Source organism: Rhinolophus sinicus, linkage group LG16 (assembly GCF_036562045.2).
Source record: "Rhinolophus sinicus isolate RSC01 linkage group LG16, ASM3656204v1, whole genome shotgun sequence".
Taxonomy (NCBI): domain Eukaryota; kingdom Metazoa; phylum Chordata; class Mammalia; order Chiroptera; family Rhinolophidae; genus Rhinolophus; species Rhinolophus sinicus.
Window position 1 is genome coordinate 33472237 of NC_133765.1, and position 24018 is coordinate 33496254.

A 24018-nucleotide genomic window follows, 5' to 3' on the forward strand; every position below is an offset into this window, starting at 1 on the left:
GTTCATTCATTCACGGAACAAGTATGCTTACCGTGTACCATCACTGTTTTAGACACGGGGGACACAGCAGTGAACAAAACGGACAAAATCACTGCCTTTTTGTTTACATGGATGGGGAGATCGTGGGAAATAAACACCGAAACGAAACTAAATAAAACAATCATAAGATTCTTGGGGGAAAAAGGGAAAGAAGGATGAGGCAGGGAGTCCAGTGGGGTTGAATTTAAAATAGTATGACTGGGAATGTTTCACTCAAAAGAGGCTCTTTGAAGAAACAAAGGTGAGCACAGATTTGTAGCCCCCAAATGGACTGCCCGCTCCACGTCTCACGCCGGCGCGACACTGTTCACGCGCCCCTTGGCCCCTTCGGATTTGCGCAGCCGCAGCAGCCAGCGGCCAGACAGCAAGGCCGGAAGCGCGCGTCGTCCCTCACCGCCCCTTCCGGCTCACTTCCGCCTACCCCGCCCGAGCTGCCAGGCCGGAAGCCCAGCGCTCTAACCGGTTCCTGCTCATCATCTGGGTTGAAACTCGGGGGCCGCCAAGATGCCGGTAAGGGTCCCGAGTCAGGGTTGTGGGGAGACGGCGAGAAATCGTGCGTGAGCTGAGAGAAGTGGGCTAAGCTGGGCAGAGAGGGAGCGGAGGACAGAACGGGAGAGGGGAGGGGGCCAGTTCTTGTAGGATTGGGGCGGCCTGATAGTGTCGGCCAGAGGGGGCGGGGGCGCGGCTGCGGGGGCCAGAGTGGGCGTGCAGAGGAGGTTGCTTCAGCCCTTCCGGCCCCTTTCTCTCCAATCCCAACCCTGTCTTTGCCCCTTCTGCAAGCCCCCAACTCCGGCAGTGTCCCCAAAACGTCAACAGAGCTGCGAGGGCTCCGCTTTTTATTTTTCATTTTTCAAGTCCAGGGTCTGGCTTCTCCTTTTTTCTGAAGACCCACTTCCTCCGTCCCAGGGGGTGGGTCCCTTCCGCTGCTTGTCATTTGTCAGAACCCACTTCCCTGTTGCGCCAGCAGTGGCGGCCACCAGAGCCAGCTCGAGGTCTGCGCCTGGTTTACAAATGTTTCTATTTTCTTGTGCATCAGAGTAGGAGGAAAAGTGGTGGTGTAGTTTCTCTTCATTTCTGGCAGCCAGTTTGTGAGGTAGTTTAACGCCCTTACAGCCTCCATTTTGCAGATTAGGAAAAAAGAGGTTCAACAACGTGATTATTCAGACATTACTGAGCACGGACTGCAGGCTAAGCACTGTTACAACAGTGAATAAAGCCAACAAATCCCTGCTCTTAAGGAGTTTACATTTTAATGGGGAAGCAGACAAACGTAAATAAAATAAAGGAGGTCGTTTGTAATAATGACAAATGCTATGAAGGAAATAGATGGGTAACAAGACAGTAGCTGGTGAAGGGGAGGGTGGAGGCTGCTTTAGATGAAGCATACGTGTGATAAAAAGAAGCAAGCCATCGTTATAGATACTTTATGAAGCATATAGCTACCATTTGACTCTGGATATGTGCCAGGCAGGCCCTGAGCTACACACATTATATAAATTATCCCATTTAATCCTTACAGTGAGACTATGAGGTAGATATATTATTGTTTTCTCATTTTGCAGAGGAGGGAGGAAACAGGCTCAGAGAAATTAAGTAATTTCCCCAAGGTTGCACACTAGTGCAAAGGCTTTGATAAAGTCCAATTTTAAACCAGGACGTTAAAGCTGTTTGCTCATTCCATTTGCACATAGAGCACCCTGGACTTCCCCTTTGTTACTTATTTAATATCTGTCTTCTCTGTTAGCCAAAAGTTCTTTAAGAATGGAGACCGTACTGGTCTTGTATACCATTGTATCACTGTGCCTTACACTTAGAAGGTGCTTAGTAATCATTTGGTGACTGAATGAATGAATATATGAATGGGGCCCATGTCTTCTTTAAAAAGTTAGACATCTTATAAAAGGCAGAACGAGAACTCATATACAAGTTGCTCTCACAAATATGATTTTTTCCCCCTCTCATCCTTTAATTCACACCTACCCATTGAAAGCAGTATATCTCTTCATTTTGCAAATTTGGAAACCGGCTAAGAGAAGAAAAGTGGTGTCTCGATCAAAGACATAAAGCCAGGAAATGGCAGCGCTGAAAAGCCAGTGGTTGGGCTCTGGCTTAACAACAGCTGGGGGGTGGGTACCTCTGATCTGTATAGTGTTTGCCTGTTTCTGTGATGTAAATACTCCCATCAGTTACCAGTGTGATGTCACTGAACATGGAATTGAAAGAGATGCACAGTAGTACCACATTATATAGTATTTCCACCCTAAAGATACAAAAGACGTGAATAACTTTAAGCTCACAGACAACAGTATTTTTTAATAGGAAGTAATGAATTTTGAATATTATCTTTGTTTTTAATATAATTTATTGCAAATTTATATAATTTTATTTTTAATAACAGCTGTGTTCAACAACCAGCTTGGCTCAAAAATTCCTAGAAATTTAACAGTTGGTTTTTATGAGCCAGTAAGAGCCAGCTCCAGCACATAGCTGCCACCATCCCTTCTCCCACTTCCTCTAGTTAATCTGGGGTGGGTTACTCTTTTTTTTTTTTCCCCTTCGGAGAAAAACACTTCTCTGCCCTGCTGACGTTTGCTCTCTTTCTGTTTCTGTATTACCTGGCGTGCCAATACAGGCTTACCACTCTTCTCTCATGGACCCCGACACCAAGCTGATTGGAAACATGGCACTGTTGCCTATCAGAAGTCAGTTCAAAGGACCCGCCCCTAGAGAGAGTAAGTCAAAACCCCTTTCTGTTATTTTCAGATTTGGGTATAAAACATCTAACAACCCTCTGACATCAAATCAGGGAAATTCTTAGCTCAGGCCTCTATCTCACATTGCTCCTGTATTTTCTGTTTGCTTGGTGGATATCGCTTTCTGAGCCTTTCAAGATCATGGGTATATGTTGTATATAATAGGAAACTGTGTTATTGCTGCTGATTTCTCCAGGACATTTTGTTGAGAAAGAAAATGTGCTTAATTCTCTACACAGTTTTCTGTCGTCACTGTCAGTTCTTACAAACTAATGCTGCTACTTGTAAAGAATGCTATGTCCCTATCTCTTATCTGTCATTAAGCTGGAAAAAAACAAAACATATTTTAACCTCTTCCCCATCTAAATCTACTTTCTTTATCAATTTTTCAGGATCTCCATTTTTAGTAATACCTCGATCTTAAATCTGAAGTGTCCTATATAACATTACTCATTTGTTCTCTTGCTTTTCTGAATTATGTACTTCTGCTTTCTTTCTTGGTACTCCTTTTTAAACCATTTTTTATTCTTCAGAAAGCCCCATTCTTTTCAGACCTTGAGACTCTTCTGACACGTTCTGAGATACTCTGCCAACAGTGTAATTTGTATTATATTAGACATGGTTTCCCTACATCCAGAAAGGGTCTGCACTGAATTCCATTCATGGTTTCCAAGACCATGGTTTTAATTACCAATTTTGTTTTGACGCCATCTCCATCCCTCTGCTAGACTATTTGACTTGACCTCTTTTTAATTTAATTTTGTTTTCAACACCAGTGGAAAGCTCAGTAAACTTAATAAATTTGGTGAGTCACCACAGTCTGTACTTGATTCTGAGATGAAGAAAAAGGAACAGATGGAAAAGAACAGACCAAAAAGAAGAAAAATAATGTAAAACAATTACAGTGCAAAGGAAAAATAAGAATCAATGTTGGCCCAGATTCCTTGAAAAGAACCCTTTTCAGAGCATTACCAAATACCATTTAGTATATCAGAAGATGCGATTGACCAAGGATGGAGTAAATCTAATTGCTATTTTGAAGGCGAATGGAACCTCAAGAAACCAGATCTTCATGGTTTCAGCAGACAAGGAATGACCTCTTATCTTCCCCAGGGACTGGGTTAGAACTGAATTGGAATTATGGAGAAATGTAAACCTGTGTTGTGAGCTAAATAACTGTTAGCATTAATCCAGTTATTTACACCAACAAATTTCTTCTGAACACCTTTTATGTGCCAAACTTTCTTTTAGGTTCTGAATCCTGTAACTTCCCCACCAAATACACACCTATAGTGACATTTAAAAGAACTAGCTGGTTTTTGTAAACACTATCGAATCCTTTGAAGAAGTTTCCTTTTTACAGATAAGAAAACAGATTGCAAGGAACACAAGTCTAGAGTTCAAATTCCGTTTAAATTCTTTAGCGGGGAAATGAGGAGGGATACAGACAACTGAATTGCAGAGTATTAAAACCTCAGGATTACTTTGCCTTTCTGCTGTGTGAGGGGGATAGCAGTCATGGACAAGAAATATAAATAGCTGTCTCTGCAGTGCTGAAACCAGCTGCCGGATACCAAGATCCTGGGATTGTGACCTTTTAAAATAAAAAAGGAAAACGAAAAATTGCCAGAGAAATTGTATAATGAGATCTATCTCTGTCACAATAGTATTTCTGGATTTTCTCAGTCTCTAGCCACCAAGAACAGCTTGTACAAATATATTTGAAGTCATGGTTTTTATAAACAGAAAGATGTGTATGTGAACCCCAATGGATTCCTAAATGACCATTGAGTTTTTCCCCCTGAAACTATAGCATGTAAATTCAAGTAAAATTATATCAAATACTTTTAAAATCAGTTTGTTAAAGTTGGTCTATATCTCAGTCTCTTTTTATAAATGCATTGAGAGATGTCTTAGAATGATGCTCACCAAGTGGTAATAGTAGTTAGTTCTCAGTAGGGAGATGAGGTGACGATTTAAAATTTGGGGAATATGGGTATCGATTAATTTTTCTAGTGAGCATGTATCACTTTTATAAAAATAAAGCTATAAAAATAAACCATGTACATGTTTTTCTAGAAATTGTTTCAGAAGACTTTATATTTCAGTAGCCTCATTTTATTTTATTCAACTCCAAAACTCTTGACCATTGAGCTTGGATATTTTTTTCTTTATAGCTTTTTTAGATACTATGTTTTGCATTAAGGTAATGTTCTCTGCCTTCCTCCCCTTGTGTCCTGCTTAGCAAAAGATACAGATATTGTGGATGAAGCTATCTATTACTTCAAGGCCAATGTCTTCTTCAAAAACTATGAAATTAAGGTAAAGTACAGAGCTTTTAATATTTAATTTAGTTTTTTTGATGGTAATAATATCTAGCTGGCAGTCAGGGTTGCTGTGAGGAGTAAATAAAATGAGATTGTATGATTTTAAAAATCCAAAACAGTGCCTAATGTTAGTCTCTGTATGAAAAACTCTTAGTTTCTCATTTTCCCTCCAAAATCTACACCAGGGGTTGGCAAACTACAGCCAGAGGGCCAAATCTGGCCCGCCGCCTCTTTTTGTAAATAAAGTTTTATTGGAACATAGTCACACACATTTGTTTATATATTGTCTGTGGTTGTTTTCACACCACAATAGCTGAGTTGAGTAGTGATAAAGACTGTATAGTCTGCAGAGCCTGAAATATTTACTATCTGGTCCTTTTTTCTTCATTCAGCATTAATTAAGAACCTACTATGTGCCAGTCCAAAACTAAAAGTCCTACATGCTATGTTATTTTTTATATACTCTGTGTCCTGGACCTGAGATGGAGAAATAAAGAAACTTCAGTGACCCCAACCCACTCTTCAACCACCCTTTCATCCCTTCTGCTCTTAGCCCTTGTGAGGAGTGAGATCAAGGGGAAAGTAGAAGTGGGGTGGCAGAGAAGGAGAGGGAAAAAATGCAGAACGTTTTTTAGCTCCTGCTATTGAGCAAGTTACAAGAAATGTTAACACATTTTCTGGATAATATTCTAGAATATGGAACTTCAGCTCCTTGCCAAACTTTGACCTTTTGGAATCAACAGGGTGTGAAATCTTTATTTGTAGATTCTTGATCTACAAATTGTAGTCTAAACCTTCTGTGATCTTAGCAGAGTGTTTTCTGTAAGTGTTGTGTTTATAATAGATGTGAGTAAATATAATTCTGCCACATTGCATTCTCTCTTGAATATCATATGATCATAAAAGTAAGGAAATGTGTAGTTTGGTTTCTTTTAAAGTATAAATCTGTGAAAAATTTGACCTGAACTACACGCCACATTTGATCAACATCCATTCGTTTCTTCAGATTTTCCTTTTTTGGTTAGTTCAAGAGTTGAGCTTATGGACCTCTTCAGAAACAAGTCACTTGTGAAGTAATTGCTTCCTCTTTTACAGCCATGAATGTTTCTGTTCTCAGCAGAGATCCTGAAGTGAAAGGCTTTTTAAAAATTAGCCAACCATATGGTGCACCTCAGGTTTTCCCAGCAGCTTTGTGAACTCTCCTTCCTACACAGTGAAGGGCTCTTGGCACAGCACCTCGGGAACCCAGCGGCAAGGGTGGCCGAGGGAGACGGGAGCAGTCATGCAGCTCAGGGCAGACAGAAACAAGGCTTGAGAAGACGCATTTTGAGAGTAGGAATGTTTGATGCTATAGTAACTTTTGCATTTTTCAGTTGATAGTCAAAAGGCAGAGATTGAATTCATTTATTGCACAGAATTGTTATGTTTTGATCAGGAATGTTTTTAAGTTTTGTTTTCCCCCCTGTAGAATGAAGCTGATAGGACCTTGATATATATAACTCTCTACATTTCTGAGTGTCTGAAGAAACTCCAAAAGGTAACTAAACTTGGATAATCACCTATCAGGAAAACAAATTACTAATAGGTATTTGGACTTGGTGAGACTTTAAGGAAAAGTAGAAAATATTTCCTCTGACTTAGAGCATGGACTTAAGAGGAAAATAAATCTGAAGGTAGACCTCTAAACTTACAGTGTAGTTGACAAATCAGAAGATAATGCTTTGCGTGTATTTTCCCAAGACAAATCTTTAGCAAAAAATTCCTTTCAAGTCCTTGGCTCAGAGGTTCTTAACTGGAGTCCAAGGATAGAATTCAGGGGTCCATGAACTTGAGTGGGAAAAAGATCACATTCTTCTTTTCACTAACCTGTAACTGAAATGTAACATTTACTCCCTTTATTAATGTAGACAACAGCCCACGGTAGTGTTAGCAATACCTGTGATTTTTTTCTCCAATAGAAATCACAGCATATTCAGATTACATTTAAAGTTGAAGATTTTTGCAGTTTTGTTTATACTCATTGCTACTTCAGAATTTAGTTATTAGGGCCACTGCAGAATCTTGTTATTTAGCACATGTATGACTATATTATAAATTAGTTTTTTTAATATTATAATTATTGTATTTCACTATAATTGGTTTCTTTTGTAATTCTGTGTATTTTATTCATTTAAAGCATTATTCTGAGAAGGGGCCCCCAGGCTTCACCAGATTGCAAAAAGTCACCAAAAACATTAATCCCAGCTATAGCTACTTAGAGTAAAAAAATTGCAAATTGATTATTATTATCTTTTTCCCTGTAAAATACGTGTGTGTGTGTAATTTTTTGTTATTTTTTTAGTGCAATTCCAAAAGCCAAGGCGAGAAAGAAATGTATACATTGGGAATCACTAATTTTCCCATCCCCGGAGAGCCTGGTTTTCCACTTAACGCAATTTATGCCAAACCTGCAAATAAACAGGAAGATGGTAAGTACAGGGTCTCTGTCTCTGTGTGGCACAGATTTTCTCCGTTTGGCTTTTTGCCCCCCTCCTTTTCTGGCTTTGATCAGTGTACAATCGAAAGTGGAATCTTTAGCAGGTCCATTATCTTACTAGTCATTCTCACAAAAGATTCTTGGCAACAAGTGTGTCATGTAAAGAATCTTTTGGATCAAAATGAACATAGTTATAAAACCTTTGGGACTGTCATTTCTGTTTTTTATCCTGTTTGAGTGTACAGAAATATACTGCCAAGATCAGTGTCCAGATCAGCAACCAGCACATTTGCAATACATTCTCAAATACAATTTTTTTTATTGTTCTACTTGCTCCTTCTTTTAGAAGTGATGAGGGCCTATTTACAGCAGCTAAGGCAAGAGACTGGGCTGAGACTGTGTGAGAAAGTTTTTGACCCTCAGAATGATAAACCCAGCAAGGTAAGACCCTCTTCTTTGCCTATTGAATAGCTAAATCACCTTTATCCTATTGCCCCCATTAAACACACTAAGGTCTTTCATTACAAGAATACTTTGTTTCCACATTGCAGTGTTGTTAAACTTTGAGTATGTGCCTTCTTGTAAGTAGCAGTGAATAATGATTCCATATAATAAATTATGGTTGTTTGTTCTTATGTTGGGGCATTATAAACCCCAAAGAACAGGTTTTCTGCATGAGATATCTTGAATGTATTACATCTATTTTATTGTCGGAATTTTGAGTGACCTGTAAGTCACTCAAAAAAAGAAATTTTTTTTTTACATGTGTTTTCAAGGAGTTTGTAATGTAAGGGCTGCCAGACTAATTTTAAATTTTGTTATTAAATAAGTTCATATTCTGACCTTACCTTGAACTGTTCATTCTGTAATTTGCCACTGTTCATTCTGTTTTGTCCCCTCTTGTTAGTGGTGGACTTGCTTTGTGAAGAGACAATTCATGAACAAGAGTCTTTCAGGACCCGGACAGTAAAGGGAACCTGGGCAGACGCTGTTTCCGCAGCCATGGGCAGCATTTTACAGCAAGACATACACAGTTCTTTGCAATTATTTCATAAAGTTTTATACAGAAGAGAGAAGAGAGCATGTCTTTACTTGAAAAGCTCTTTATTGAGAATTTGGGTGGGGGGGGAGAATGAGTTCTCGAAGGGTGATTTGAAGTGTTCTGCAGTACTAAGCAGTGCTTAATAAGTAAGAATAAAGAAATTTCTAACATTTCATATCAGGAAAACTTGATTGCTTATCTTTGACACTTAAAATTTTTTGTGAGATAGTATTCACCCTTTTAAAGTGTATAATTCGGTAGTTTTTATTATATATGCAGAGTTTTGCAACCATTGCCACTAATTCCAGAACATTTTCACCACCCCAAAACGATGTACCTGTACTCTAGCGGTCACCCCCATTCCTCTCCAACCCTCTCCTCCAAGTCCCTGGCAACCTCTGATCTACTTTCTATCTATGGATTTGTCCATTCTGGGCATTTCACAGAAGTGGGATCATATAACAGCCTTTGTGTCTGTTTTCTTTCACTTAGCATCATGTTTTCAAGGTTCATTCATGTTATAACTTTGTTCCTTTTTTTTACTGTGGTAAAATGCACATAATATTTACCACTTTAACCATTTTTAAGTGTACAGTTCACTGACATTAATATGCAACCATCACCATTGTTTATTTCCAAAACTTTTTCACTAACCCAGATGGAAACTCTGACCATTAAACTCCTACTAATTGTAACCCCCCAATTCCTGGTAACCTCTAATTTGCTTTTGGTCTCTGAATTTGTCTATTCCTAACACCTCATCTAGTGGAATCAAACAATATTTGTCTTTTTGTGTCTGGTTTCTCTTTTTTTTTTTTTAAGGAGGGCGCAGCTCACAGTAGCCCATGTGGAGATTGAACTGGCAACCTTGGTGTTATTAGCCCCACACTTTAACCAACTGATCTAACAGGCCACCCTGTGGTTTCTTTTACTTAGCACAATGTCTTCAAGGTTCATCCATGTTGTAGCATGTGTCAGTACATCATTCCTTTTTATGTCCGAATACTATTCCATTGTATGGATAGATCACATTCTGTTTATCCATCAGTCTATGAACACCTGGGTGGTTCTACATTATGAAAATGTTGCCAAGAATATTGGTGTACAAATTTTTGTGTGGACATGTTTGCATTTCTCTTGGTTACATATCTATAGGTGGAATTGCTGAGTCATATGGTAACTGTTTAACTGAAGAACTGCCAGACTTTTTTCCATAGTGGCTGTGAGGATTGTGATTTCTCTGCATCCTTTCCAACATGTGTTGTTCATCGCCATCCTAGAAGGTTTGAAGCAGTGCCTCATTGTAGTTTTCCTATTTCCTTAATCACTAATGATGAGCATCTTCTCATGTGGATCGTGGCCAGTTTATCGTCTTTGGAGAATATTATTCAAATCCTTTGCCCATTTTTTACTTGAATTATTTTTGTTGTTGTTGTTGAGTTGTAAGAGTTCTTTATATATATTCTGAATACTAAACCCTTTTCAGATATATGATTTGCAAAAATTTTCTCCCATTCTGTTTTTTCACTTTCTTGATAATATCCTTTGAAGCACAGAGGTTTTTAATTTTGGTGAAATCCCATTTGTCCTTTTTTGGTCACTTGTGCTTTTGGTGTCATATCTAAGAAACCATTGCCTAATCCAAAATGTTGACTTATGCCTATTTTCTAAGCATTTTATGCATTTAGCTCCATTTTGAGTTAGTTTTTATATATGAAGTGGGTAGGAGGACAACTTTATTCTTTTGCATGTGACTTGCCCATTTGTCCCAGCACCATTTGTTGAAAAGACTGTTCTTTCCCTTGTGAAGTGTCATGGCTCCCTTGTCAAAAATCAGTTGACCGTAAATGTGTGGGCTTATTTCTGGACTCTATATTGTCTGTCCTTATGTGCCATTTACTTTATATTTGGCCAGTTTTTAGCATCTCAGAGGTTTTCATTATTTGGCTGACATAAGTAGCTATTATGTGAGTTCTTCCAAAAATGTAAGAGACCACGTATTCCCTGATATGTTAAGATTATAAATTAGATATTTCAGGAAATGCCTCTCAAGTCCTTTGGACATAAAAGTCACTATACTGCAACTGTGTTTAGCTGTTAAGAGGCGGTTGTTTCGGGATCAATGTTGAGATTGTATTTAGTCACAAGCACAGAAAACCTAATTGAGAGTGTCTTGAAGGTATGGTTTTTCTTTTGAGTTTGAAAGGAGTCCCTGAATGTTCAGGGCAGCCATTTCAGGATGTCATCGGGGACCCCTAATAGGCTCCTCCTGTCTTCCTGCTCCCCACTCCTTGGCATGTGGCTCTCATCCTTATAGTCTCTAGATGCTCCCGTATCTGTGGGCTTGGCAGACAGAAGTGGGGAGGGCACGAGGGCCCAAGGGGCACACCGCTGAGTGCCACCTGACATGCCCTTCCCAGAAAACCTGCCCAGAGACTTGCACTTGTGTCCCCTTGCCCTCTAGCTACAAGGCAGCCTGGAAAGAGGAAAAATTTAACTGAGCATGTTGAGACCTTGATTATTTATGTTGCGCTACTAGGGACAAAGGGAAAGCTGTATAGGAACAGAACAAATTTTAAAATTGTATTAAAACGAGCTTTATGCTGATACTTGGTCAATCAGAGTATTTCCATTTAGGTTTTATGGATTAATACATAATTTTAATGTATGAATTCAATGCTCTTGAGTACTTGTTTATTGAAGATCTGAATTACGGGTTAAGTGAGTACCACATACCCAAGAGAATGGGTATGTCAAAGCATACTCCATAGATACACAAACGGACAGTCTTGAAACCAAGACTATTTGAGTTGACTTTTTGGTTTATAATTTAAATTCTTAACCTAAAATCAAATTCTGGGTGTTTAGATCGGAATTTCTGTTACAGACTCAAGAGCTATGTCAGAAAGGAAGAAAGAAAGCTATAATGATTCATTTCAAAATTGAAGGTTTGTTTCTAATGAACGTGTTGGGGTTTTTTTTTGGATTGTGGAGCCTTGGTGATAGGAAATCAACTGACCTTGGTGCCTGTTCCACGAGTGCCAGCAGGGGGAGCCAGACAATAAGCCAAAAGCCTGGCTTCTAAAACATTTCCCGTTGGTGCTGTATAATGTAGGTGTTTGCTTTGCTTTTTAATATACCTGAGAGAACACTTTCCAAAGGATTTAGAATAAATTACACAAGCAATATGGCCTAATGGATTTAAAAGTACAGCTGAAATGAATGAAAACAATGCTGCTATTAAAAGAAGATTGTTACAAGGTATGACTTTTTAGGGAAGGCAATTTAGTAATAATTACAAGACTTGTGTTGGGTTTTTTTCTTTGTCTTTTTTAAATTGTATCACATTGTAAAATGTTCATTCTTTTTGATCCAGCATCTCCACATCATTGTTGAATGATGAAACACACACACACACACCCTCTGGAAATAATTCAGTCATTTTTTAAATAGAGAATTGGATAAATAAGTTACGGGACATCCATAAAATGAAATATGCAGCCATTAAAACAAAACAAGGGGCTCTATCCTGTCATGGAAAGATAACTTACTAAATAAAACTTGAAGACAGTATTCTAGTAGTATTCCATGCTTATTTATTTAATTGTATGTACTCCAGGAAAAACTATGGGAACACATACATCAACTTGTTAATAGTAATTATCTTAGGGTGGAAACAGTTACAAAAACTTACATGTTCTAAGTCATACATACTATAATTCAGTAAGATGTGTGTTACCTTAATAACCAGGGCGGGAAAAACTTTAAAAAGATTGATAGAAAATCAAATTTTAGAACAAAATGTCATTAGCCAAAAACAGGCTGAGGACAACAATCACCTTGTTCTTTTTCTTACGCATCCTGTTTACATTTATCATTTTAATATGCCACTAATTACTGTCATGTGTAGAAAGATCACAGTCCATGGAAATACTCAAAACAAGATTTATGAGAATTGTTTTACTCTGCATTTTCCTTTTCTCCAAAATTATTAGTACTGAAGACCTAAATAAAAAATTTGGAGCCGTGTCCAGAAAGGGCTGTACTACTGTGACACCAAAAGCCATTTGGTTTGTTTCCCCCTTCATTTTGTTTATAGAAGTTGGGAAGACCATTCCATTAGGAGAGGGTAAGTTTAGGGCCACATCTGTTCTGTGTTGATTTTGAGATAAATCATTAGTCATGATTTTCCACTGTGCTTTAACACTGCAGCTCCGATTTGCAGGTGTTCTGGCAGTGTGCTAAACACATCACATTTTTAATCCTATTTAACCCTTGTCAGAACCTTTGGGGCAGATGTAATGTAAGTATTATCCCCTTTTCCAAGTGAAGAAGCTGAGGCCTACAGAAATTAAATAATAACAATATAAAATATAATTAATATATCTCACTTGGAAGCTGGCAGAAATGGCAATGAATGCTAAGTCTTTCTGAATCCAGGGCTGGCCCTGTTAACCATTCTGAGATGGCCCCTTTGCTACATTACCATTTTTAGTAACACATTCTACAAGATCAGGAAAGTGCTCGTTCCTTGTGCTCTGCCAGTTGACAGGATGTACAAGAAGTGTAAATGTGAACTCTGCTGTCCAGGACCTTAACCATCTGATGAGAAATGTGTGCATAGAGATAGAAACACTGACAAGTGACATGATTGTCCAGCGCTGTAGAAAGAGCAGGCTGTAATTGCTGAGGTCGGTTGGAGAAGATTTCGTGAAGATGGCACTCAACACTAACTGAGCTCATCACAACAAGTGAGCCAAACTGGGCAGACTAGATGCGAACGGGGTAAACTTGTCCAGCTATGTGCCATGATCAAGCCTGGCAGGAAGGAAACCTTGGGGCAAAGAAGATGATTGGGGAGAAGTTGCCCTTGCAGGAGGTAATGACCCATATGCTTGCGAGCCGGAGTCGGGCTTACTTATCCCTTTAATCTGTATTATGTGAGTAGGCCAAAGGACATGACGCGTTATCCACCCTGGGGCACTATTCTGCCCTTTTTTTTTTCCCCCCAATCGTTCCAGAATGTATTTTTTTAAGGAGGGCGCAGCTCACAGTGGCCCATGCGGGGATTAAACCGACAACCTTGGTGTTAACTAGCACCATGCTCTAACCAATTGAGCTAACCGGCCACCCCCCTCTTCTGCTTTTACACACCACCGAGAACCAAGTGCCTGGGCAACCACTTTCCTGCCCTTTTTACTTCTCAAGGCATCCCATAGTTTCTGCACTTGACTCTCAAGAGCTTTTTCTAAAAAAACCAGTTTCATTGAGATATAATGCACATACCACATAGTTCACCCATTTAAAGTGTACAATTCAATGGTTTTTAGCATATTAGCATTACTAATTTTTACAACAAAATTTTCCATCTTAACCATTTTAAGTGTAAAGTTGAGTGGCATTAATCACATTCAAAATGTGGGACTGTCACCATTATCTAATTCCAAGACTTTTTCAGAAACTGCCCATTAAACAGTATCTCCCCATTCCCCTTCCCCCTAGCCCCTGGTAACCTCTCATCTACTTTGTGTCTCTGGATTTGCCTACTTTAGATATTTTATATGAGGGGTATCATATAATCATTTGTCCTTTTGCGAGTAGCTCCTTTCACTTAGTTTAATGTTTTCGGGTTCCACCCATGTTGTAACATGTGTCAGATAACTCCATCCCTTTGATGGTTGAATAATATTCCATTGTGTGGATAGACCACATTTTGTTTATCCCTTCATCTGTTGGCAGGTTCTTGCTACCATCTGGCCATAGTAAATAATGCTGTAATGCACCTTGATGTACAAGTATCTGTTTCCGTTCCTGCTTTTCACACTGCTTAAAAAAAAAAAAAAAATCATTTGCCCTTTTATCGCAAGTCCCCTTAAGACTTCCCCCTTAATCATTATCTGGCTGTCTTATATTTCTATTTAAGTTTTTTTTTATGTGGCAGTGGGCCATGCATCATTGGAGCCCCGGTGCCTGGGACAGTGCGGTGCATACAGTAGGCACGCAAGTATATATTGAATGAATGAAGATTTTGAGAGCCAAGACAGAGTGCTTCTCAAAAAGTCAATAAATGTTCATTGAGTTATTACATTTAAATTTTCAAGCAGGGGGGCAAGAGGATAAAATCAGAAATTTTGTAAGATTGCGTTAGTTACAGTGTACCAGATGTAGTGGGTGTGGAGCTTAATTAGCGGTCCCAATGTAAGGGCTTAGTGGGTCTCACTGTGAATGTAAAAAGGAGAGAGTTGAGAAACATTCTGAAAGATTCCACTGCATTAGATTTAGCAACTGAGAGTCAGGTTTTTGAGGTTTTGAATCTGGTTGACTTGGAGAACAGCAAAGCCTTTGATGGAAACAGGTTGGGTGACAATATAATTTGTCATTCAAATTCTTGAGCATAAAAGATTTATGCTCTGATTAATTCTTCTGGGACAGCAGGCATAAGCTGGGATTGTCTCAAGCAAACTTCTGGAAATAGATGGTCGGGCTTGGATCCTTTGGAAGGGGAGTAGGAGGTGAGCTTAATTCTGGAGCACACTGAGTTTGAGGAGGCAGCTGATGGCCTGTCTAATACCAGCAGACAAATAGAAATACACATGAAAGCTCAGGAATATAAACAGGCTTGAGAGACAAGAGGTTCTGGTGGAATTAGAGAATCTGATCCCTGAGACAAATAGCAGTTAGGAATCAGGAAGAAGGAAGGAACCAGCAAAGAATCAGTCTGAGAGGTTAATCAGAATAAGAGGCAGATCAGTAAAACATGAGTCATAGAGAGGAGTTTCTTAGAGGGGGTTGTTAGTAGTAGTAAAATCTCCAGAAAAAAAAAACTTTATTTTATGGCAGTTGAACGCTGACTGGGGCAGGCCCTCTTGGTTTTGCATTTGTGTGTGAAAGAATTAGTTGCCCTAGCCTTACTGTCTGACTATAAACAAAATGCCAAGCTGGACATCTTAGAACTCCAGGATACATTGCCTTGCCTACCACGTTTACTGAAAAAGAGGGAAAATCATTTGGAAAGATGGCTGCATTTATTCCTTCCAGTTGTTCAGGCAGATTCTTTGTCCTGAAGTTCCTTTTCCACTGAAAGGAAGGCTCTCACTGCCAGGAGACACTTAAGGGATGTTAAGTAATGTTTCCCTTAGAGTAATTTATAAGTGTTGTGTTTTTTCCCCTTGTACAAAAGACAGATCTAAGAAAAATGTCTAATGCAGCTGGGAAAGATTTTCATTCTTAGGAGGCTGCTGGACGTTTAGAAATGAACTTAAGTGGAGCAGAACATTTACATTTATAAATTGTTCCCCTAATGTATCTGATTCAACGGTATCCACGTTATTCTGCATCTGTTAAGTAGCTTACCTAAAGGTTCACGGCCAGCTGTGTAGCTGTGTCTGGTCATGTCAATTACGGGCCTCAGTTTCCTCACCCATAAAAGGAAGAATGAAAGTGAGATAACTTCTAAAGTCCCCTCCAGTTCCAAAATTATCATTTTAGAAGATGATTCCACGAGAAAGAGGAGAACTGCCCTCCCGGATATGTCTCTTGTGTGTCCCAAGTCAGTTTAATACTATACATGTCCTTCAAATAACATGAAAATCAGTAAGATCTGACTTACATTAGGTTAATGGAACTTAACCATGGAATCCATTCTACTTTGGGGTAATTGATGTTAAAGAGGATTGTAAAAAACTTTCCAGATGAGGTGGGTTCTCCTTTGCCCCTTTATTTTTTCTCTATAAATATTTTGCTATGTGCATTCTTTGTGTGGGTTTATCAATCTCACAAGTCTGTTTTAGTACTATTTCTTTATAGAGATTATCAACTTTTCCCCTGCCATGTAGATAGTGATGTGTTCTCCTTCAATCCCATCAGCATATAAACATGTTATTTCTCCCATCTTTAAAAAAAGAAAAAGAAAAAACCTCTGTGCACCTGATACCACCCATTTCCTCCTTCCCTGCACAACAGGGCTTTTCAACCTTGACATCTTGATGTTTTGGACTTGATATTTAAATTTACAATTTTAAATTTCTACTTCATTGTGCAGGTCTGTCCTGTGCATTACAAGATGTTTAGCAGCATCCCTCGTTTCTACTCCTAGATGCCAGTAGCAAAGCAAGCCCCACCCCCAGTCTCCAGACATTGCCAAATGTCTCCTGGGGGCAAAATCACCCCCAATTGAGAACCACTGCTCTGCAGCTAAACTCCTCAAAAGAATGATCTGTACTGTTGCACACTAGTCTTCCCCCCAACCTCTCTTCACTGCCCCACCAAAAATGCTCTTGTCAAGGTCACCAATGACTGTCATGGTGCTAATCCAATGGCCATTTCTCATCTTATTTGACCTCTTGCCATATATATATGTACACATACATGTGTGTATATATGTGCACATATATATATATATGTAATTGATTATTCCCACCTTCTTGGAACCACATTCTTCATTTGTCTTCCAGAACCCCACTGTCTTACTTTTCTTCCCACCTCACTGGCTGTTCCTTCTCAGTCTCTTTTGCTGGTTTCTCCTCTCCGACCTCTTAATAGTGGGATGCCCTAAGGCTAACTGTGTGTCCACACCTAGAGAGCCAATTATTATATCCCAACATATTTTGTCTGACAGTTGTTTTGTTACAGTTGGCAGCTTGAGGTTGTCCATGGTAAGAGTATTTACACCATAGAAATTGGCAAACACTACAAATCATGGCTTCCCCCTCACCAGTTGTTAAACATTTACCTGTTTATCAACTGCCCCAGTCCTCAAAATTCTCTTAACTACACTCACCCTCTTGGTGATCTTATCCAGTCTCATGGGTTTAAACACCATCTCACTCTTCAAGAATTAAATTACAAGGGAAAAAAGGAAAGGGAGGAAGAACCTATATTTTTAATAGATATAATCAACCACTTGCAAGAATGGACCTTGTTTGGATCCAGATTCAAAGAAACCAACAGTAAAATAATACACAAACAATTACTAGACATGACTAGATATTTGATGATATAAAGAATTATTGTTGTTAGATGTGATCATGGTACTGTCGTTTTGTTTAACAAGGAGTCTTTCTCTTTTAGAGAATACTGAAATATTCATGAATAAAATTATATAATGGTTGGAATTTGCTTCAAAATAATTTGAAGGATAAGGAGGAAGGTGGGGGGCTCTGTGAAACAGGATTGGTCATGAATAGATAATTGTTGAAGTTGGGTGATGGTTTATAGGGACTCAATATACCAATACCTCTATTTTTTAATATATTTGAAATTGTTCTTATAAAGTTTTTTTTAAATGCCATCTGAATGCTGAAAACTCCCAAATTCATACCTTCCTTCTAGACGTCTCTGAATTCCAGACTCAAATACCCAGGTAGTCTCCCCAGCATCTCCATTAGATTCAGATAAGTATCCAAACCTAGGAGCATTACACTCCAAGATGCTTCTCCCCCAGTCTTCCCCACTTCAGGAATGCAAAGAAGCATCCCACCTACTCTTGTGAGACGGGTTTACACAGAGATGAGAAAATTTAACAATCACAGATTTAAATATGGTGGGTAGATGTACAAGGCATGAGGTCATTAGTTATCAAATGAATTGTCCAAACTGTAATTCCCATTCAGAGAATCGAGGGATTAGAGGAGAGAGGAATCACTTTTTAGAAAGTATGGCAATTTCAACTAAAAATGTCTCTTGAGTCTATGAATGTTGGTTTATTCCAGGACTGGAGGATATGTGACTTTGCAATAGGATGTCAATCCAGATATGAACCTAACTATATTTTACACTTACACTGCAGTATAGAGAGGGTAAATTGGTGACTGTCATGTGGCTTATAGGTGTGTTTATTTTTAATTGTTTCATTGAGGTATAACTTACATAAAATAAAAATCACCCATTTTAAGTGTATAATTCAATTATTTCTTAGTAAATTTACAGAGTTGTGCAGCAATCATCAAAATCCAGTTTTAGAAAATTTCCATCAACTCCCAAAAGATCCCTCCTGCTCAACAGCAATCACTTCCCAATTCCTACCTTCACCACCAAGCAACCACAAATCTTTCTGTTGCTGTCGGTCTGTCTTTTCTGGATATTTAATATAAATGGAGTCAGAGATTGTATGATTCTTTTTCTGTCTGGTTTCTTTGACCTAGCATGATTTTTTTAGCACAGCACAATATTTTTGAAATTCATCCATGTTATCAGCAGTTCTTTTTATTTTTTTGTCGAATAGGTTACACTGTGCAGATATACCACATTTGGTTTACATAGTTATCAGTTGGTCAACATTTGAATTGTTTCCACTTTTTGGCTATTATTAAATGTGATTTTAAAATATTTCAAATGGAGAGAAAAGTATGTGATTTTAAAATATTTCAAATGGAGAGAAAAGTATAATAACAAGCATTTATACTGTTCACTGTGTGCCAGACATTGTTCTAAGTGTGTTAGATACAGTGGTGTATCTGGCGTGTTTGACAACCAGAACAGGTCAGTTTTTACACACACACCCCTCTTTCTTTCTTCACTTTTTTTTTTTTTTCAGCAGTTTTAGATTCAGAGCAAAACTGAGTAGAAAGTAGAGAGTTCCCAAATACCCAATTGCCCCTGCTGTGTCACAAATGCACAGCATCGCCACCAGTGTGGTACATTTGTTACAGCTGATGAACCTACACTGACATATCATTACCAGCCAAAGTCCATAGTTTATGTTAGGTTTCCATGTTGTACATTCTATGAGTTTTGACAAACATAATGACATGTATCCACCATTATAGTATCATATAGTTTCACGTCCATTAAAATCCCGTGCTCCACTGATTCCTTCCTCCCCTCTAACCTCTGGCAACCACTGATCTTTTTACTGTCTCCAGTTTCATCTTTTCCGGAATGTCATACAGTTGGAATCACGCAGTATGTAGCCTTTTCAGACTGGCTTCGTTCACTTAGTAATGTGCATTTAAGTTTCTTCTGTCTTTTCATGGAACACCAAGGCTGTACTTCAACAATTGACAAATCTGTTTGCAGTGCTAATTGAACATGAATATACAAAGACAATGAATTTTGACAGTCATTGACAATTTTGCAGAATTTAAGGACCAAAAAACAGAAACTGTATATTATTCATTTTCTTGCTAATCCAATAGGTAGGATAAAAGTCTTTCTTAATACATTAATGTATTTAAAAAGTATTAATCCATTACCTTTTTGTACTGTAATAGTGGTTTTACTTTGCATTAAAAATTGTACTAGCATTATTATTTAGATGAAGTTTAATAAATATTTTCACGGTCTGTTTCTTTTCTGGCCATTATTAGTCATTCCATTTCATGATCATTACTGAAAGCATTTTTTTTTCTAAATGAGAGGGGGTGACCCAGAAAATGAGAAGACAACCCACAGGCTGGGAGAAAATATTTGCAAAACACGTATCTGATAAAGGACTATTATTAAACATACAAAGAACCCATAAAACTCAACAATAAGAATACAAACACCCTGACTGAAAAATCAGAAAAAGATCTGAACAGATACCTCACCAAAGAAGATATACAGAAGGCAAGTAAGCATATGAGAAGCTACTCAACACCATGTCACTGGGGAATTACAAATTAAAAAACATATTAGGATGGCTAAAACTCAACCTAGCCTGTATTCATTCTGAGCTAGTAAGTCATTTCACAGGGTAGAAATAGTCCCTTTTAGACCCAAGACGACCGTCCAAAGGCGGAATGAAGCCTGACCAGCGGGTACAACACCTGAGAAGAGGGGGCGTGGCGCCTTCAGCCTAGTGCGCAAGCGTGACTGGAAAAGCAGTTAGGACTGCCCCTGGCGCCTGATTAAAATATTCAAATACAACTATTGGGGCTTCCCCCTACAGACAACCTACTATGTTCTTTTATTTATGATAAATGTTCATACATTTTTATTAATTCCTGGGGGAGACAAATTCCTCTCATGCTCATTTCCCTTGAGCATGTATTCATACTGAGGTGCCTTTTGTCTCCATCGTATTTTGTCCTCAATAAAATTTGCAACTCAGAACGACATAGCTTTGCTAGAAAAAAAAATTATTTCACCTCACGGGGGTTTGGGGAAACTGTTTTATTTATTTACTCAGGCACTTCAGTAGTTGCCTATTTTTCTGGGGGCGATGCCTCATATGGACCCGATGGACCCCGGCGAGGCCGCCATTTTGAAGTCTTCCTTAAGGATCTTTTACCGGCTTTTCGTGCCGCTACTGCCGCTCTCTGCGGCTTTGCCCCGCAGGATGAATGTGATAGACCACGTACGAGACATGGCGGCCGCGGGGCTGCACTCCAACGTGCGGCTCCTCAGCAGCTTGTTACTTACAATGAGTAATAACAACCCGTGAGTTGAGGCGGGGAGCGGCCTGGGGCTGAGGAGAAAGCAGCGCCTGTTCGGGAGCGAGGGCTGAGGGGGCCTGGGGACTGGCGGGAAGGAGCGGCCGCGGGCCCCAGCTGAGGCTCCGGGGTCAGCGAGGCCTCGTCGGGCCGAGCCGAGTTAGGGACGCAAGTCGAGTTCATGGGTCCCCGCGTTGTGCCAGGCGCTGGGATGAACTCGCTGCGGGAGATGTGTCGTGCGGCGACGGCCCGGAGAAATGGAAGGCGGAGGCTCCTAGGACCTCCCTGGCGAGGTTTCCCGAAAGTTGGGAGCGTGGGGTTTCCTGAGGTACCTGTCACCCGGCATGGCGACTGTCACATCACTGGGCTGACTTCTCCCTTCCCAGCTCCTTCCTGAGGAACGTTTTCTCCCTCGACGAAGCTCAGAGGCCAGTACCCTGGTTTTACACCTTCGTCCTACACCCGAGACTGATTTTTTTCCGCCTTGAGTGTAGTTCATTTTCTCGCTTCCACAAACCCCTAAAAACGGGAGATTCCCTTGACTGGGTGGGAGTGGCGCCTTTCGAAGGACTTGCAGTGGACCTTTCATGTTTTAAGAGCTGCCGTTTATTGAGTCTTACGACGGAAGAAATACAGGGCCCTTGAGTGCATGTCGCTCCCCTGCTTCAATTTCTCCATTGTGCTTAAAGTTCTTTCCCATGGCCAAGGGAGCCACACATCTTTCTCCCCCACTTAGTCTCATGTCTTCTGCTCACTGTTCGCCAGCCTCCCTGGCTCTTCTTGCTGATACTTGAACACGTGCCAAACTGGTTCTCAACGCAGGGCTTTTGCTTTGCTGTTCTGCTTAGAGTCCTTACAGACCTGCCTCCTCATACAGGTTCCAACTCAGACAGCCCGTGAGAATTGCTCCTTACCCTCACTAGTGTATCCCTTTGCCTTGTTTTATATGCTGCATCACTTTTTTTTTAATCGAAATATAATTGGCATGTAACATTACATTCGGTGTGGGTGTACAACAGAATGGGTCCGTATTTGTATATATTGCCACATATCACCACAATAAGCCTGGTTAACATCCCTCACTACACATAGTTACGGTTTTTTGTCTTGTGATGAGAGCTGTTAAGGTCTATATTCTACAGCACTCTTAACACCGAATGAATTCAGCACACTGGCTGTGTGCAGTAAGCCCTCACACGTTTGTTGACTGTGCCAAGGAAGTGCATACAACCTCAGGGAGGTGAAATACCCTGTCCAACTCCACACATTTAGTAATTGGAGGAGCCACGATGTCTGGATTTTGGTCCTTTTGACTCTAAGGTCTCCATTCTGACCTACCGCAGTCTCTTGCCTCTAAATGGCCTTATAATCGAATCTTCTACCCATTTGCGTTTGGCATCCTCTTGAAGCTGTCTAGGTCAGAAAAGAAAGGCCCCTTAAGTGCCTGCGATGCTGCGGCTGCTCCTTATTTCATTTCCATTAGTGTGCTTTAGGACCTCACTATGTGCGACCCATCATTTTGCCACCATCCACTTAGTGTTGACAGGGAGGAGCCCTGGTCTCTGTCAGCCTTCTGTGTTTATTCTGGAGCCTTTCGCTTGGTTCTGAGTGATTTGTCAAGGGACACAGTTTCCACCATTGGGAATTTATGCACCAGTTATTATTCTTGGTTCTTGAAGATGTTACAGGATAGTTAGATGTTACAGGATAGTTTGATCTTCTGACTTGTTCATATTAGGTTAACTGGCAGTTTCCTAGCTTCAGGAGGCATTTAAATTCTGACCTTTATATTTAAAATTTTCTTACTAAATTGGCAGTACAACACAGTAAAAAAAATTCAAACAGAGCAGAAGGGGTACGCAGATAAGTCCCTGAATCTTGAACCTCACTCTGACATTTCCCTTCTCCAGCAAACAGCTATTAACAGTTTCTCATACATCATTCCAGAGAGAATTTTTGCATGCACAAGTAGACATGTATGTTACAATATAAATATCTGAGAGCTTTCTCTGAGTATAGTAACTTTTTCTATCAAATCTTATTTTTCATTAAATACAAAGAATCTCAGTTGGAAGAGTTCTTAATTTTCTGGACTGTACCTTTCAACTTTTCAGTCCTTGAATTTCCTTTGTAACTTTATGCAGTGTTTAGAGTTCCCATCTTATTTTTAAGATTTTTTTTTTTTGATTAAGATAAAATTCACATACTGTGGAATTCACCCTTTTTAAAGAATACATTTCTGTGGTTTTAAATATATTCACAAGAGTTGTGCACCTATCACCATTGTCTATTCCAAAACGTTTTCATTATTCCAAAAAAGAAACACCTTATATATTAGTAGTCACTTCCTGATTCCACTTCCCCTGTCCCTGGCAACCACTAATCTACGCTACCTATTCTTGAGTATCCTTCATTTGTTGAGAAATTAACTGTCTGTTCCTTCATATTAAGCAGCTGTAGCTTTTACCTATCAAAGAAAAGCATGTAACTCAATTTGGGAAGAAGTAGGTGGAGGGTTGGGATTGGAGATTAGAAATGTGTTTCCTATTAAAAATGGTAGCCAGCTTTTAGGCAGTTATAACACTTGTGAGCAACATTTAAGGTTGAAGAAAAACTTTTGAAACACTGGTTCCATTATACTATCCTGAAGCTCCTGAGACTCAAAGAGATAAAAATTCTCCTAGTGCTAGTAAAGGTTACTTTTGTATATAAAATTTAAAAAACTTTTGTCAAATAAGGCTAATCATTTTATCTCACGCTATCCTACTGGCTTATCCTGTTCTAGTCCCATAATTCAGTATTTCAGTATCCAGTTTTCTTCATTATTTGAAGTGTATTCAGTTCCCTGCAAACCTGTTTTTGCTCAGTCCTTTCCTAAAGATTCAAGTGGTGAAGATTCTCTTTTGCAGGTTCTTCAACCCTTCTTTGGTAATATTAGTAAAGTCACTGTGATTGCTCTCTTTTGTCTTATATTATCCTAAAAATTGATGTTAATTAATATAAGGTAGTATGGATATATATCAAACTT

General features: G+C 39.3%; 2 protein-coding genes across 6 annotated transcripts in view; both read left to right on the forward strand.

Moving 5' to 3' along the window:
• The first annotated feature begins 395 nt into the window (after window positions 1-395).
• On the forward strand, window positions 396-8807 carry ARPC3 (actin related protein 2/3 complex subunit 3). The gene is made up of 7 exons (XM_019734130.2): window positions 396-549; window positions 2672-2771; window positions 5038-5114; window positions 6588-6656; window positions 7461-7587; window positions 7942-8036; window positions 8503-8807. The coding sequence occupies exons 1-7, from the start codon at window positions 544-546 to the stop codon at window positions 8563-8565; spliced, it is 537 nt and encodes a 178-aa protein (XP_019589689.1). The 5' UTR covers window positions 396-543; the 3' UTR covers window positions 8566-8807.
• An 11996-nt stretch (window positions 8808-20803) lies between these two features.
• The window catches only part of ANAPC7 (anaphase promoting complex subunit 7), a 34596-nt gene continuing 31381 nt past the window's right edge, over window positions 20804-24018 (forward strand). For 4 of the 5 annotated variants that reach the window (XR_002137533.2, XR_002137532.2, XR_002137534.2 and 1 more), the window contains exon 1: window positions 20810-20997. Coding sequence is in view for 1 of the 5 variants with exons in the window: in XM_019733921.2 (XP_019589480.2) it covers window positions 20897-20997 (101 nt within the window). In the remaining 4 variants the exon portion in view is untranslated. Of the gene's footprint in view, window positions 20998-24018 lie in introns of all 5 variants that reach the window. The other variant, XM_019733921.2, reaches the window with a different exon arrangement.

Bases quoted from the DNA above. Each gene is read 5' to 3' on its own strand.
- ARPC3 (XM_019734130.2), top strand. The intron at 5,115-6,587 runs GTAAAGTACAGA...TCCCCCCTGTAG, and splicing joins TCAAAAACTATGAAATTAAG to AATGAAGCTGATAGGACCTT. The intron at 8,037-8,502 runs GTAAGACCCTCT...CCCTCTTGTTAG, and splicing joins AGAATGATAAACCCAGCAAG to TGGTGGACTTGCTTTGTGAA.